We start from the raw sequence: 17,198 nt of genomic DNA on the forward strand, positions 1-17,198 counted from the left end.
GCGCAGCTAAGGCCGGCCGCGTGCTCCAGGGCCGCGGCTTCTTCCGGAACCCCCACGGGCGGGGCTTGCCTTCCGGAGCCGGGTTGGCTGGGGGCGGGCGGCGCCGGAGAAGGGGCCGTTACTTTCCCAGAGCGGCGGGGCTACGTCAGGCGGAAGGGCGCGGGGCGCGCACGCTTTAAATGGCATTCGCTGTCATCCGAGCTCACAGCCGTGTGGGCAGCCGCGGGCTATATAAGCCGCGAGCCGGGCCGCCGCGGGGCAGACGGAGACAGCAGCGGCGGCGAGCGCCTCGGAGCGCGGCGGAACAGCTCCCCCCGAGCCCCGCGCCCCCCGACGGGCCCGCCAGCCCGCTCGCTGTCCCGAGGAGAGCCGGCCCGGGCCCGCGAGGGCCGCCGCCACCCCGCAGCAGATTTGGATCCCCCGCCCGGCGAGCCCCAGGCTGCTGCCTCCCGGGGGGCCCCGGCGCAGCGGCCGCCCCCCGAGAGCCCCAGCGCCCCGCAGCCCGGCCCCGCAGACGCCGGAGGCGCCATGGCCGCCAAGCCCGGTGAGCTGATGGGCATCTGCTCCAGCTACCAGGCGGTGATGCCGCACTTCGTGTGCCTGGCCGACGAGTTCCCGCAGCCCGTGCGGCCAGCCAAGCTGTCCAAAGGCCGGGGCCGGCTGCGGCGGCCGCGCCAGTCTCGCTTCAAGACGCAGCCGGTGACCTTCGACGAGATCCAGGAGGTGGAGGAGGAGGGGGTGTCCCCCATGGAGGAGGAGAAGGCCAAGAAGTCGTTCCTGCAGAGCCTGGAGTGCCTGCGCCGCAGCACGCAGAGCCTGTCGCTGCAGCGGGAGCAGCTCAGCAGCTGCAAACTGAGGAACAGCCTGGACTCCAGCGACTCCGACTCGGCCCTGTGAGGGGTGCAGCCTGCGGGGGGACGCACGCGTCCGCCGTCCGCGCCGGGACCGACGTGCGAATCCCGAGAGGGCCCGCGTCCTGCCCCGGGGGGACCCCCAAGGACCGGGGATTGCCGTCCCTTGCGCGCTCGGACTTCCGCCCCGCTGCGAACTGGTCGGTGCGCCCCTCGCCGCGCTCGCCCTTGCCGGGGGCGCCGGGAGCGGGGCCGCTTTCCTTGCCCTTGTAAATGTTTATTTTTTAACTCTTCCCAGTGCGAACTCTGCTGTGAGTGTGTGCGGGAAGGCGCGCCCGCGCTGAGTCGGCCGCGGGTCACCCGGGTCGCCGCTCCACGCCCTTGTCCGAAGGTTTGCAACTCCGATTTTGCACACCGCTCACCGTGCCCCCCAGCGCACACCCGTTCACACTCACGCCAACACTCTCGCTGAACACTTTTATAATGTTAGGTGCGGCCGTTGGGACTTGGGGCGCAGCGCAGCTGCTGCTGCGGCCGGAGGATTGATATTTATTTTTGCATTGCGATGGCTGAAGGCGTTTATTTAACGATCTTTTTACCTGGATATGTCTGTGAGGCTCCTGAACGGAGACAAATAAAGTCAATATATTTGCACAGTGCATTTCTTCAGGCTCTTGACTTTTTGAACCTTCGGGTACTAGGCTCCCAGACTGGGGGAAGTCTGGGAGGGGGTGGCAGGAGGATGCCGGACCAGGGAGCCGGGAGTGGAGCTACCTCCACAAGCTTCGGTCACTGGAACGAGGTCGCGCCCCCGGTGCGCGGGTCGGTTGCCTGCCTCCCCAAGAGAATCCACCCCGGATCCAGAGCGCTCCTGCCTCCCTGGTCTTTTCCCCGTCGCCAGCATCCGGGCTGGAGTGAAGCCGCAGGCGGGGCGGAGGCGGTGCTGAGGATGGGGAGCTCTCTCCTCCATGCGGTTGACTTCCCCAGGCTGGGGTCAGGGTCCTCACCCCGCATCAGCCGCAGAAGACGCAGCACCCTCTGCGCCCATTCCTGGCGGCGGGTGGGGAGACGCCGGAGCCAACAATGCGAGATGTCTGGGAGTTGGGACTGGAGAGAGGGCCGGGGGCCAGGTTGGGCTGGTCGAGTGTGGGTGCGCTCTCGCTGTCGCGGGCAGGTGACCCCCTGACCGCAGCTGACTCAGCGCAGTGCCCGGCGCTCCCGCGCTGCGGGGGAAACCGCGGCCGCTGCGCCTCCAGCCCTTCTCCTCTGCGCCCCGCAGGGTTCCTCCAGGAGGGTGAGAAATGTCTTTGGTTAGAGCCTGAAGGGCACCTGGGTACCACCGAGTCCTTCCCTTCTCTTCGCCCCTGCCTTTGTTTACAGATGAGAAAACAAGCCCAGGGTCACAGCGAGAGGAGCGCCCCCAGTCCTCTGGACTCCGGGTCCAGGACTCCTTGCACCGCAGGAGTTTTTCTTTTCAGTGCTCTTCAGCCACTGCCCGAATCCCTGTCTACCTCCTAAATCCTCTGGGTTAGCCGTGTGGCCGGGCCACCTGGCCGCAGAGGGCCGCCAGGGTAACAAGCTACGTTTGGTTGAACAGCGCAGGTCCCCACCCTCCCAGCCCCTTCCTCCAGGATTACTCCAGGGCTGACCCGCCCTGACGGGTTTAGGGCTCCTGCTCTGGTTGCAGCGTCTCTGTGCTCTGGCGCCCTCTGGTGGCGGGGCTGGTGTGTGCGTTTGGGGTGGGCAGGAATCTCCTTAGGAGATACCCATTTTCTTAGCTGCAGGCTTAGCTCTGGAGAAGAGGACAGCAGAGGAAATGAAACAAAGAAACAAAAATAGAACCACAGGGCCCGAGGGGATTTCCTCTCTCGGCTCAGAGACAGCACAGGCCATGGTCTTGGTGGCTGTGGTGTTTGGCCCGTGTCCCAGCCCCTGAGAACACACTGGCCGTGGCAGTCCCAATGACGGGTTCCATTGTGATAGGGTGTCATGGCAGGAGACCCTTCCTTACCTGCAAAGGTCTCAGAGATGTGCAGCCATGGTACGTCTATGCTATGTTCCAGCCAGGGCAGCTGCCACCCCTGGACTAGTTTGAGCTTGCCTGGATGGAAGGAACCCCCTCTGAGCCCAGCCTCATTCTCTTCTCTCTCCAAAGTGACTCCCTGAGGGCAGAGGGGAGGACCCCACATCCCACGCCCCCTCTTGTCTTACTTTTTCAGCAGCAGCTCCTCTTAAGGAGTTTGGTGCCCCAAGTGTCTGGAAGACCTCCCAGTGGGCTTCTAGACCCTCAGGCCTGAGATCCTCCCCTCCTTCTCCCACGGAAGAACCTCCTTTTCACCCAGGCAGTGGCTCACGCCTGTAATCCTAGTACTTTGGGAGGCCGAGGCGGGCAGATTGCTTGAGCCCAGGAGTTTGAGACCAGCCTGGGCAACATGGTGAAATCCTGTCTGTACAGAAAATACAAAAAATTAGCTGGGCATGGTGGTGCACACCTGTGATCCCTGCTATTCAGGAGGCTGAGGGGAGAATCACCTGAGCTAAGGGAGGTGGAGGCTGCAGTGAGCAATGATTGTGCCACTGCACTCCAGTGTGGGCGGCAGAGCGAGACCCTGTCTCAGAAAACAGAACAACACCCAAACAAAAAGAACCTCATCTTGCTACCTTCAGCCCCCACCCGAAGGGTCTTCTTGGGCTACCCCAGCCAACAACAGAGGTTACTTCGAGGACCATATCCCATCACTTTGATTCCCTGCTGAGCTGTGGACAGGCCCAGCACTGAGTAGGTGCTTCTGAAATGTTAGGGTTGAAATGAATAAAGAGCTGGTGAGGAAGACCCATTCCCATCTTGCCTATTTCCGGGTTTTGTTTTTGTTTTTGTTTTTGTTTTGAAATGAAGTCTCACTTTGTCACTCAGGCTGGAGTGCAGAGATGCGATCTCAGCTCACTGCAACCTCCACCTCCTGGGTTCAAGCGATTCCCCTGCCCCAGCCTCCCAAGTAGCCGAGATCACAGGCACGTACCACCACGCTCAGCTAATTTTTGTAGTTTCAGTAGCAATAGGTTTCCCCATGCTGGCCAGGCTGCTCTGGAACACCTGACTTCAAGTGATCCACCTGCCTCAGCCTCCCAAAGTGCTGCGATTACAGGCGTGAGCCACCACACCCGGCCCTGGTTTGTTTTTTAAGTTAGCCTTGTAATTTTTCATTGCCTTAGAAATACTTGTTTGTTATTGTTTGTTATAATTTACAAAACAAGTCATTCTGTCTCCCGCCAGCCAGAGATAAATAAGTTAACATTGTGGAGGTGATGCCTGTATATGCATGTTTCTTTTCTTTTACAAAATGAGTTTATATTCTACATGTGATTTTTCAACCTACTTTTTTAATTAATTGGATTTGCATTTAATATCAGTATGCATCGATCCACAGCATAGCTTTTCATAGTTCTATTGAATAGAATATTCTACATTTAGTTAAGTGAATGTCCCACTATTTAGTATAAAAGTGATGTCTTATTGTCCCGGTTCCTTGGTTTTACCAGAAACTGGCAGTTCTAAGGGTTGATGTGGAAAGAAATCTGATAGAAGCTGTGACCCAGAGAGGCAGAGGGCAGGAGTGTGGGACCCTGCAGTATCAGGGGCCTCACGCTGGGCCTGGAAGGTCATGGCCCCTGGGCCATGCGGGGATTTCTCTCTAGTTCTGAACATCTCTGTCTTGCACAGAGGATGGAGGGTAGGGAGCTTGTGTTGATCTGTTCTGTGTTGTTATAAGGGAAGACCTGAGGGGGTAATTTGTAAAGGAAAGAGGTTTATTTGGCTCATGGTTCTGCAGGCTGTACAAGCATGGCACCAGCATGTCGTTGTGGTGAGGCCTCGAGAAGCTTCCACTCATGATGGCAGCTGGAGGGGGAGCAGGCATGGCACATGGGAAGAGAGGGAACAAGAGGGAGGCCAGGGCTTTTTAAGCAACCAGCTCTCCTGTGAACCAGCAGAGCGAGAACTCACATATCACCATGGGAAGCGCACCAAGCCCTTCATGAGGGATCCACCCTTATGACCCAAACACTTCCAACCAGGCCGCGCCTCCAATATTGGGGTCACATTTCAACATGAGAGTTGGAGGGAATCAATATCCACACCATATCAGAGCTCTTACTAGGCCCCTCTGGAACTGTAGGGGCTCAGCTCTTCCCTGTGCTCACAGGGACTCCAAGGTGGCACACAGCTCCAAGGAGAGGCAGGCTGGGGCCGGCTGGGCTGGGCTGGGCCAAGCCAAGCCAAATAGAAGACGAGGGAAGAGTGGGCGAGACATGCAATGACGGAGCAAGAGAGAGCAAGAGTCAGAGAGGTGGAGAGGAATGAGGTCCCTCAGGGAGACAGGGAAACTCAGCAGCACAGAGAGAAGGTCATGGAAAGAGAAAGAGATACAGGGAAATAGGATCAGGAGCCAGAGGGTGTCAGATGTGGAGAGACAGAAGAATAAAGGCCACCCTGGGAGATGGAGAGACATTGAGACAGAAAGATAGAGAGAGAGGAGGGAAGGGGCATAGGGAGAAGTGCCCCTGGATACTGGGGATCGGAGGAGAGAGAATACAGGAGCCAGGGCGTCTGAGGAGCTGTGGAGCAGGCATGGGCCTGGGTGGGTGGACGTCTGCCCAGCCGGCTGGATTTATAAGCCTGTCCAGGGCGACGCCTGTGTCCTTCCCTCCCTGCCTGGGCCTCCGCCTGCAGTCCTAGCCTGGGTGATGAGTTTTCAAACAGGCTGGAGCCCAGACCAGGCAGCGGTAACAAGTGGCCATCCCAGATCTGGCTGACAGCCAGCTAAACATTTCTCTCTGGCCCTGGGGGAGATGGTTCACAGAGTTCCTTTTGCTGATTTAAAGCCAGCTTGACTTTTGCAGCCCGCTGTGTGCCAGGGCCCCCGAGGGAAGGGCTGTCCATGATCCCAGGGAACTGAGGTCCGCTGTGGATTTGGGAGGCCTCCCTCCTGAAGCACATTTGGGGTAGGCCTTAGGCCCTTTGGCTGCTGGAAAAATAGCAGAGGGGATAAAGGCCACCATTCAGTGAGCACCTCCGGTCAGCAATCTACTTTCATCCTCATCAAGTTTCTCAGGCTTTTTACAGGTGAGAAAACTGAGGCTCGGAGGGGTTAAGTTTCTTGACCAATGCTACACAGGTAGTCAGAGGTGAGCTAGGTTACAAGCTCAACCTCGCTTTATTTATTTATTTATTTATTTGTTTATTTGAGACAGGGTCTCCCTCTGTCACCCAGGCTGGAGTGCAGTGGAGCAATCTTGGCTCACCGCAACCTCCACTTCCCAGGCTCAAGTGATCCTCCCACTTCAGCTTCCCAAGTAGCTAGGACTATAGCCATGCACCACCATAGTAGACTATTTTTGTAATTTTTTGTAGAGATGAGGGTCTCCCTAAATGGCCCAGGCTAGTCTTCAACTCCTGAGCTCAAGCAGCCCTCTCACCTCAGCCTCTCGAAGTGCTGAGATTACAGGTGTGAGCTCCTTCTCACTGTAACCCGCTGTGGCACAGCCATGAGATGGGGCTTGGCAGCTCTCCTGCTACAGGGAGTGTAACTGACCAGCAGGCGCTCTGGATTTGAATCCATTGCCTTCCTTGGCTGAGGCTGAACCTCGCTAGGGGCTGCTCCCTCCCAACCTGTGCATAGCTGGAGTACTAAGGCAGAACGGTGCTTGGGAGATACGAGACTTCTTTGTTGTGGTCTTTGGTTCAGAGATTCCGTAATGGCTCTGGTGAAGCTGTTTGAGCCTGGGACGTGGTTTATGGACACCGCCAGACTAAATTGTGTATTCCGTGAAAGGCTGATCAAGGACTCAAAAGAAAGCAGCCTTTGTCTCTTATCTACCTATGACCCAGAAGCCCTCACCTTCGAGTTGTTCCACCTTTCTGGATGGAACCAATGTACATCTTAACATATTGATTAATGTCTCATGTCTCCCCAAAATGCGTAAAAGCAACCTGTGCCCCGACCACCGTGCGCACGTATTGTCTGGACCTCCTGAGGCTCTGTCACGGGCATGTCCTTAACCTTGGCAAAGGAAAACTTTCTAAATTGATTGAGACCTGTCTCAGATATTTTGGGTTCACCAGGGCAAGTGGGTCAGGGGCTCCCACAGAGACTGTCATCCTTTCAGTCTGTCTATGCTGAAGGCCATATTGAGTCATAAAGGCCATCTGCCCATTCAGCTCCCAGGCCCGTGGTGGAGAGCGCTAGTTTTTCACCAACGTTGATTTTTCCCTTCCTTCAGGGCACACAGCCAGTGTATGCATCGCAGATTCTCTTGTGTGGTCTTAAGATTGTGGGTATACCACTCCCTCCCCACCAGTATTCTTTTCTCCTTTGCACAAGGGGGCACAGGGATGTGCCTACAACCCAGTGCGGCCATCAAGCCCACAAGCCCAATGGCCTAAGGGATGCCAGAGAAACAAGATAGAAGGATCCCAGGCCCCTGAACGGTCTTGTGGAGCCAAACAGCTTGTGAGTCAGGGATGATCACCGTGAACTATCAGAGCTGAGGGTGTATACTTCCATCTTCCTAGAGCCACTGAATTATTGCTGGATGTCTTCAGCAGCCTTCCCCTACCACAAATAAACAGAGATTAGTACAATCCTGGCAGTGTGGTGCTGTCTTGACAAAAACCCTAACATATAATGCTTTGACTTAGTGATTTTCCTGCATGCAGGAAGCGTGCACATGTTACAGGTTGGAAAGCTGAAGACCCTTGTTATCCCTGGGAAAAGCATCTGGTGAAAACCATTTTTATAACACTTTGGAAAACCAATCCTGAGTCAACCAAACCCGTAGCACTCGGAGAAGTGGTTGGAAAGAGCTAGAATATGAATGTGCATTGGCTGCTCTATGTGGCTTTTAGCAAATTGTTCCAAGAAATTCAGGAACGATAGAAAGTCATAGAGAGAACCTAGAAACCTGGGTGAGTCCTTACAGAGGGAAAAGCCACCTGCCTTTATAACCCACAGAGTGGAGTTCTGTTGTTGCTTAGCCTTTCTTCCAGGCCACCCATGAAGCCCAGTGAAAGCTCCCGTCCTGGAGCCAGGCCAGATGCGGGGTGTTATCTTCCCACTCCAATCTATTATTTTGGAATAGCCCCAAGGTAGCCGGGAATTAAAATGGGCCCCTGGGCCAGAGCAGGAAACAAAGTAATAAAACAGGCTTCAGACCTGTGAGGAGAAGATATCTTTGGATGTGGTTATTGGCACCTTGAACTGTCCAGAAGCACAAAGACCAGAAACCTTTTAAGTATTTGAGGCAATTTTATTGCCAAGAAAGCCAGGAATAGCAATGAATGATTATGATTGACCCCTCCCCACCCCCATGACAACACCCAAAGAGGCGTGTCATATTTTCTTTTTAAATATGTAATATGGGCCGGGCGCGGTGGCTCAAGCCTGTAATCCCAGCACTTTGGGAGGCCGAGGCGGGTGGATCACGAGGTCAAGAGATCGAGACCAGCCTGGTCAACATGGTGAAACCCCGTCTCTACTAAAAATACAAAAAATTAGCTGGGCATGGTGGCGTGTGCCTGTAATCCCAGCTACTCAGGAGGCTGAGGCAGGAGAATTGCCTGAACCCAGGAGGCGGAGGTTGCGGTGAGCCGAGATTGTGCCATTGCACTCCAGCCTGGGTTAACAAGAGCGAAACTCCGTCTCAAAAAAAAAAAAAAAAAAAAGTAATATGTAGTATTTAATGTAGTATTAACTGTAATAGGGGTTGCTATTAAATACATTATAGGGCTGGGTGCAGTAGCTCACGCCTATAATCCCAACATGGGAGGCCCAGATGGGCGGATCACTTGAGGTCAGGAGTTCGAGACCAGCCTGGCCAACATGGTGAAGTCCTGTCTCTACTAAAAATACAAAAATTAGCCAGGCATGGTGGTGCATGCCTGTAATCCCAGCTACTTGGGAGACAGAGGCAGGAGAATCACTTGAACCCTGGAGGTGGAGGTTGCAGTGAGCTGAGATTGTGCCATAGCACTCCAGCCTGGGTGACAGAGTAAGACTCTGTTTCAAAAAAAAAAGTACATTGAGATTGCACATATTTCTTTTATATAGGTATATTTTTTTTCTTTCTGACTTTTAGATTGGGGATACATGTACAGGTTTGTTACATGGGTAAATTGAGTGTCTCAGGGGTTTGGTGTACAGATTATTTAGTCACTCAGGTAAACAGCTTAGTACTCGATCACCAGTGTTTTTTTTTTTTTAGATGAAGTTTTGCTCTTGTTGCCCAGGCTGTAGAGTAGTGGCGTGATCTCACTATGACCTCCACCTCCTGGGTTCAAGTGCTACTTGTGCCTCAGCCTCCCGATAGCTGGGATTACAGGCATGTGCCACCACACCCAGCTTATTTTTGTATTTTTAGTAGAGATGGGATTTCACCATGTTGGCCAGGATGGTCTCGATCTCCTGACCTTGTGATCTACTCGCCTCAGCTTCCCAAAGTGCTAGGATTACAGGCGTGAGCCACTGCACCTGTCCCCGATCCGATGGATAGGTTTTTTTTTTTTTTTTTTTTTTGAGACGGAGTTTTGCTCTTGTTACCCAGGCTGAAGTGCAATGGCACGATCTCAGCTCACCGCAACCTCCGCCTCCTGGGTTCAAGCAATTCTCCTGCCTCAGCCTCCTGAGTAGCTGGGATTACAGGCACAAGCCACCATGCCCAGCTAATTTTTAGTATTTTTAGTAGAGACGGGGTTTCACCATGTTGACCAGGATGGTCTCGATCTCTCGACCTCGTGATCCACCCACTCGGCCTCCCAAAGGGCTGGGATTACGGGCTTGAGCCACCGCGCCCGGCCCTAGGTTTTCTTTTTATCCTTCCTCTCCTCCCACCCTCCACCCTCAAGTAGTTCCCCCTGTCTGTCATTCCCTTCTTTGTGTTCACGTGTACTCAATGTAGTTCTCGCTTATAAGTGAGAACCTGCAGCATTTGGTTTTCTGTTCCTATGTCAGTTCACTCAGGATAAGAGGCCAGAGCGTTTACTACTCACTTTGCTGCAGATATGGCCACACAGGATGATGGGAAACGGAGGATCTCCCGGAACTGGGTTGGCTGTATTTGCCAACTGAGGAACCCTCTGCCAAAGCGTGGTCCTCACCGTTGCGGCCCGGAGGATCTGCCTGTTGCTATGTACCAGTGGCTGGTGAGTGTTTCCACTGTTTACTTTTCCAGATGGACATTTTTACTGTGGTTTTCCTATTCCTGTCTGTCAGAGGTGTTTGAACCAGAGCAACTCCATCCTGAACAGGGGCTGGGCAAAATAAGGCTGAGACCTACTGGGCTGCATTCCCAGGAGCTCAGGCGTTCTTTGTTATAGGGTGAGAGAGGAGGTCAGCACAAATGCAGGTCCCACAGACCTTGCTGATAAAAGGATGCGGTAAAGAAGCCAGCCAAAACCCACCAAAACCAAGATGGTGATGAAAGTGACCTCTGGGCGTCCTCACTGTTCGTTATTCGCTAATTATAATATATTAGCAAGCTAAAAGTCACTCTCCTCAGCGCCCTGACAGTTTACAAATGCCATGGCAATGTCTCCTCCTATATGGCCTAAAAGGAGAGGAGCCCTCAGCTCTGGGAATCACCCACCCCTTTCCCAGAAAGTTTATGAATGATCCACCCCCTGTTTAGCATATAATCAAAAAATAACCATACAAACCATAGATGCTCTGCCTATGTTGTAGCCATTCTTTATTCCTTTGCTTTCTTAATAAACTTGCTTTCACTTTATGGACTCATCCCAATATTCTTTCTTGTGAGACATCCGAGAACCCTCTCTTGGGGTCTGGATTGAGACCCCTTTCCAGTAACATGTCCGGGGCTGTACTGGGGTGTGCAAGGTGACTGGGGAAGGGGTAGTGGGAACAGGTGACTTGTCTTGCAGTTTCTAATGTCATGGGACCATGAGGAGCCCCATGTAGCTCTGGAGAGGACTCTCTCTCTCTGATATCCTGTGCTTTGACCTGGGAGTGTAACTAGACGGGATTGGGGGTTGACTTCCTCGGGGGGGGAGTGAGTGTGTTTTGTTATGGGATGAAGTGTCGCACTGAAGCAGCCTCGTTGTCTGGGGTCGTATCTGAGGTTTGTTGTCTCACACTGAGGAAATCAAGTATGCAGACACAACGGAGTGAGGTGAAGGGTGGAGGTTTCATAGGCAAAAGAAAAAGAAGAGCTTCCTCCTGCAGAGAGAAGGGTCCTGAGTGTGTTTTCTGGTCTGCGGTGAAATGCAGGGGGTTTTATAGATGAGCTTGAGGAGGCAGTGTCTGATTTACATAGGGTATGAAAGATTGGTTGGACCAGGTGTGCCATTTGCATAGAGCAAGAAAACCTGGCATCCCTTACCCTAATCTTTCATTACGCAGGTGGTTCTCTACCTGGCTGATGGTGCCATGTTGACTGTTTTGTTTTGTTTTGTTTTGTTTTTTGAGACGGAGTTTCACTCTTGTTGCCCAGGCTGGAGTACAATGGCGCAAACTCGGTTCACCGCAACCTCGGCCTCCCAGGTGCAAGCGATTCTTCTGCCTCGGCCTCCCGAGTAGCTGGGATTACAGGTGCCCAGCACCGCACCCTGCTGATTTTGTAGCAGATGTGGAGTTTCTCTGTGTTGGTCATGCTGGTCTTGAACTGCCAACCTCAGGGGATCTGCCCGCCTTGGCCTCCCAAAGTGTTGGGATTACAGGCATGAGCCACCGCACCTGGCTTGTTTCTTTACTGTACATGTGGTGACAAAGAAAAGGAAAGATGGAGCCTCCATGTTGAACGTACCTAGCTTCCAGGTAGACCTTTTCTTTTTATTTTTTTCTTTATTTTATTTTATTTTATTTATTTCTTTATATATATTTTTAAAGACGGGGTTTCACCATGTTGGTCAGGCTGGTCTTGAACTCCCAACCTCAGGTGATCCACCCGCGTTGGCCTCCAAGGTGCTTGGATTACAGGCGTGAGCCACCACGCCCTGCCCAGGCAGCCCTTTTCTATTGGTTCGGCTGCCGGCATTCACCCGTGCAAGCTTCCGGCTCGCTTATCTATGTCTGCAGCTTGATTTTTCAGGCTGCTTGTTGTTAGGAAAGAAATGATTTGGGGGGCTGCTTTTTGTTAAAAGGGAAATTCTGCTGAAGACTCTGGTTCCCTTAGAAACTGCCTAAATAATTTATTTCTATCTCCTGTATCGACGTGGATATCTGGTAGCAAGTCAGGTGACTGCAGTGAAGACTGCTAATAGCCCGCAAAAGTCAATTGTTGGCACCTCCCTTGGCACAAGTCTAGACTAAATCTCTGAGCCTCCTTCCTTGGCAACGAGCATTGTCATGGGCTGTCTTAGTCCATTTGTGCTGCTATAACTAAATACCTTAGACTGGTAATTTATAAAGAACAGAAATGTATTTCTTACCATTCTGGGGTCTAGGAAGTCTAAAGTCAAGGTGGCTGCAGGATTGATGTGACAACTGTAACCACCCAGTGGGTTCTTCCTTCCCACTGCATGGACGAAACCAATTCAGAGATCACAGCATTGTGGTCAAGAGTTTAGTTTTTATGAGCCTGACCACACCATGTAGAAGATGGGGTTATTACTAAAACCAATCTCCCTGAAGATCTGGAGGCTAGGGTTTCCTAAGGATAGTTGGGTGGGCCATGGAGTCCACTTCTGGTTGGGGCCACAGGACTGGTGGTGGGGTTCAGTGGGTCTGGGTGGAGGGGAGGCAGGTGGAATTGGTCATCAGAAATGCAAAAACTTGAAAAGACATCTCAAAAGGCCAATCTTAGCTTCTACAATAGTGAAGTTATTTGCAGGAGTAATTGAGGGAGTTGCAAATCTTGTTACCTTCAAAATAATGGCTGATCATTTTTTTTTTTTATTTTTTTTGAGACAGAGTTTCACTCTTGTTACCCAGGCTGGAGTGCAATGGTGCAATCTCGGTTCACCACAACCTCCGCCTCCCGTGTTCAGGCAATTCTCCTGCCTCAGCCTCCTGAGTAGCTGGGATTACAGGCACGCGCCACCATGCCCAGCTAATTTTTTGTATTTTTAGTAGAGACGGGGTTTCACCATGTTGCCCAGGTTGGTCTCGATCTCTTGACCACCCGCCTCGGCCTCCCAAAGTGCTGGGATTACATAATCATTTTTATGTCTACACCTTAGCACGATTCAAGCTCCTCTTCCTCCTAACCTGGTGGGCTTTCATTAGCTTTATAAAGGCAATTTAGATTGGGAAAAGGGCTATTATGATTTAAGCTATAAAATAAATGTCTCCCCATGTTAGCTTGGCCTATGCCCGGGGATGATTGAGGGCAGCCTGGAGGTTAAAGGAAAAACTTCAGCTGAATTAAATTTAAAGGAGTTTAATTGAACAATGAATGATTTGTGAATTGATCAGGCAGCCTCCAGAATCACAGAAGATTCAGAAAGACTCCAGCACAGCCACGTGGTTGTTAGAAGCAAATGCTTGTTCCCTGGTGCCAAAAAGAAGAACTAGCTAGCACTCAGACAAATAATTTTTTCAGCAAGGCAATTTTTGCTTCCTGCGGAAAGGGTGCTTCTCAGAAGCCTGATTGTCACAAGAGCACACCAAACAAAGAAAAGCAGAGATTTTTTTTTTATCCGTGGCACATTAGGTCCTTATTGCTGTGTCCTATCTGCATTGGCTGGAGCTGGACTGCACACTCTAGACTGAACCTGATTGGCTAAAAACTTAAAACTTTCCTAAATAGGCAAACAAACAAACAAAGGAAGGGGGTTGTTTACAGGAAACTAGGGGGATAATAACATTTCCAAATAAGGAAGAGGCATAGGCTGAGCATGTTTGGACATGTCTGAGCAGGCTGTAGTTCAGAACAAATAACTTGGTTAAAGTATAAGGACATAAATGTACTTATTTCCCTACTACATTTAACAACTACATAGGGCTTAACAAGGAGTTATTAATAAAAAGCGAGGAAGCTTGAAGGAAGTTAGTTTTTAAAAAGAAACGATTATTTCTAGCACTTATTTATTCTTTCACAAAAAAGGAAACTTTGAAGAGGAACTTTTTACTTTTCACATGGTGAAAGATTTATAGACAAAAAAATGGCGTACAGAAATTGGAAGTGAGATACAGAAAAAACTGGATTGGTTATAGCTTGGTTTGCCTTATTTCAACATGGAACAGCTGGCTAGCTCAGTGATTTGCACGTGTGTGGGCTACAACTGGTTTGCACTTCTACTTGGCATAGTTCACGATGTACGGAAAAACATTTAGGCCAAACTTAAATAGGTAAGGAGGCAGCTTTAGGCTAAACTTGATTAACAAAGGCAAGATGGGGGTTGGTTAGATCAGATTTCTTTCTGTTATAATTTTCTCACTGCTACAGTTTTTGTAAAGGTGGTTTCACAACAAAAATGAGTGACTGAGACAGGTGTTTCAATCAGTTGAGGTTCATTGAGCCAGCTTGAGGGCACACTGCGGAAAAATGCAAGTAGAAGATGCTTCTGTGGCTGTTTTTTTCCATAGAGGTTCCCAGGAGGTTTAGTATTTATACATTTTCCTTAAAAGAGGGGTGGGGTACAGCAGTGAGGTGAATGGCTACCTACCTGTGAGGCTTAAGTTAGTGCCCAGTAAATCTATATTTTACATAAGACAAGGTGAAGGTTTAGAGAAAAATGGGATAGAGACAGTAGAGCATCTCAGGGAAGGTGAAGGAACAATCAATCTTATAAACCAACAAGTATTTGAGATAGATATTGATTAGCGTTTACTGTTGCCAAGGTGAAGGGCCACGGCCCTTGATACGACCTCAGGAGGGCCTGAAAACACATGCCCAAGGTGGTTGGGTTACAGCTTGGTGTTACACACTTCAGGGAGACAGAAATTACAAGCCAAAACATAAATCACTACGTGGAAAGTATCCATTAGTTCAGTCCAGAAAGTCAGGATATAGGTCACAGGTAGATTAAAAGGTTTCCTGATTGGTAATTGGTAAAAGAGTTATGCTTTGCCTGAAGAGTCTGAAGTCAACATAAAAAAATGCTTCAGATATCAAAGGTTGTGGAAGCTGAGGTGCTTATGATGTAGATCGGGTGTCCCCAAACTACAGCTCTCGGGCCGCATGCGGCCCCCGAGGCCATTTATCCGGCCCTCCGCTGCACTTCAGGAAGGGGCACCTCTTTCACTGGTGGTCAGTGAGAGAGGCACAGTATGTGGCGGCCCTCCAATGGTCTGAGGGACAGTGAACTGGCCCCCTGTGTAAAAAGTTTGGGGACGCCTGAATTGTAGATGAATCCTCCAGGTAGCAGGCTTCAGACGGAATAGATGGTAAATGCCTCTTATCAGACCTCAAAAGGTGTCAGACTCTCCAGAAAAGACCTAGGAAGGGAAGGAGATTCTCTATAGAATGCAAATTTCACCAACATCAGGCAGCTTTGCAGGCCCTTTCAAAATATGTCAAAGAACTATATTTTGGAATAAAATACTTTGATTTCCTTCAGGGTCTGCTTTCAGTCATGTGATTCTCTATCAGTCAGGTTGGAATTTGGTATCTTATTGCTACAAAGAGTGTTTTGTCAGTTTTATGATCTCTGTTTTCATGTCAATGCTGGTCGGTAGTGCCTAAGCTCCAAAGGGAGGGGGTGTAATGAGGCATGTCTGACCTTGCCCCCCCTCCACTTCCTGTCATAGCCTGAACTAGTTTCTCAGGTTTCTTTGGAAATTCCTTGGTTGGAGGGTGGGGGTAGGGGGGTTCAAGTGAAACTGGCTTTGAAAAATCATAACAGAAAATTATGACAGTAAAATATATCAGACCTAACTGACCCCATCTTGCTTCTAACCTCTAAACTGTCCTTGTTCATTCCTGGGCATAGGCCGAACTAGCTTTGGAAAGGAATTTAGTGTATACTTTACGTAACAGCCCTTACCAAAAAGCTAAATTGTTCTTGTAAAACAAATGAAAGGCCACCAGCCACCAAGTCAAGATGAGAGGGGCTGGAATTCTAAATTTTACCAGCCATTATTCTGGAGGTCATAAGATTTGCAACTTCTTCAATTACTCTTGAAGGTAACATCACTGTTGTGAACCTAAGATCAGCCTTTTGAGATGTCTTTTCAAGTTTTTGCATTCCTAACAACCAGATGACCCCACCGGGACCTGCTAACCACTTCTGTGGCCCCCACCCAGGAACTGACTCAGCATGTGAGAACAGCTTTGACTCCCTATGATTTCATTCCCAAGTCAACAGATCATCACTTCCAGTTTACTGGCCCCCTATCCCACCAAATTATCCTTAGAGACTCTGATCCCTGAGTTTTCAAGGAGACTGATTTGAGCAATAATAAAACTCCGGTCTCCTGCACAACCAGCTCTGTATGAATTACTCTTTCTCTGTTACAATTCCCTTGTCTTGATAAATTGGCTCTGTCTAGGCAGTGGGCAAGGTGAACCCCTTGGGCAGTTCCGTAGTCTATTGGAGGGCTTACAATTTTACTTTTGGTTTACAATGTCATCTTGTCTTTGTTCTGTACCTAGGAGGAAAAGCTGGTGATCGACATCATCAGTGTGGAGTGTTTTGAAAAAGCAGGTTTCTGTTTAGCCCTTAGGGAAGAAAGTCTAAAACAGTTATCAACCTCCCATCCTGTTATGGCCGTGAACTCAGATTCCAAGCTTTCTCTGAGATGCCCTTAGCCAACAGGGGGATCCCTTCAATCAGTTGGGGGCTTAGAATTTTATTTTTATTTCTCAAGTGTCTGGTGAGATCTGCTTTCTGCTTCCAAGATGCCACCTTGTTGCTCCGTCCTTTGGAGGGGATGAACGCTGTGTCCTCACATGGCAGAATATAGAAGGGGAGAAAAGGGCCCGAGCTAGTTCCCTCCAGCCCTTGTATAAGGCACTGATCCCCCATGAGGGTGGAGCCCTCATGACTTAATCAATTTCAAAAGGCCTTATCTCTTAATACCACCATGGTGGGCGTTAAATTTCAATGTGAATCTTGGAGAAGACACAGTCAAACCACAGCATGGGCCTGGGTTCTCCCTAGCAGAATAGTCAAGCAGGCCATGCAAACCACAGTGGCACAGGCCTGCAGACTGTGAGCATATTGCTCCCATGTGCTCATTCTTGCCAAAAGACAGAACGAATATGGGCATATCCATGGCCTGACTTTGACCAAGCAGGAGGAAATGCCTAGAGATTCTGATGGCATTGAGCTCCCTGTGGGTATGGAATGTGGCCTCAAGATGGACTGCTAGCTGCGAGAGAAATTAACTTCTGTCTTCCTTCCAAACCAATGCATTCCTGCTGGGTGTCTTGATTATAGCAGTAGGAATTAGC

General features: G+C 50.5%; 1 protein-coding gene across 1 annotated transcript; it reads left to right on the forward strand.

The window, feature by feature from the left end:
• Nucleotides 1-260: 260 nt before the first annotated feature.
• Nucleotides 261-1,510, forward strand: C6H11orf96 (chromosome 6 C11orf96 homolog). Its single transcript, XM_003920416.4, has one exon. It carries the CDS (start codon nt 529-531, stop codon nt 895-897), a length of 369 nt encoding a protein of 122 aa, XP_003920465.2. The 5' UTR covers nt 261-528; the 3' UTR covers nt 898-1,510.
• Nucleotides 1,511-17,198: the final 15,688 nt, after the last annotated feature.

This window comes from Saimiri boliviensis, chromosome 6 (genome assembly GCF_048565385.1).
Source record: "Saimiri boliviensis isolate mSaiBol1 chromosome 6, mSaiBol1.pri, whole genome shotgun sequence".
NCBI classification, from domain to species: domain Eukaryota; kingdom Metazoa; phylum Chordata; class Mammalia; order Primates; family Cebidae; genus Saimiri; species Saimiri boliviensis.

Coding starts and splice junctions, on each gene's coding strand:
- C6H11orf96 (XM_003920416.4), top strand. CDS start 529: ATGGCCGCCAAGCCCGGTGAGCTGATGGGCATCTGCTCCAGCTACCAG.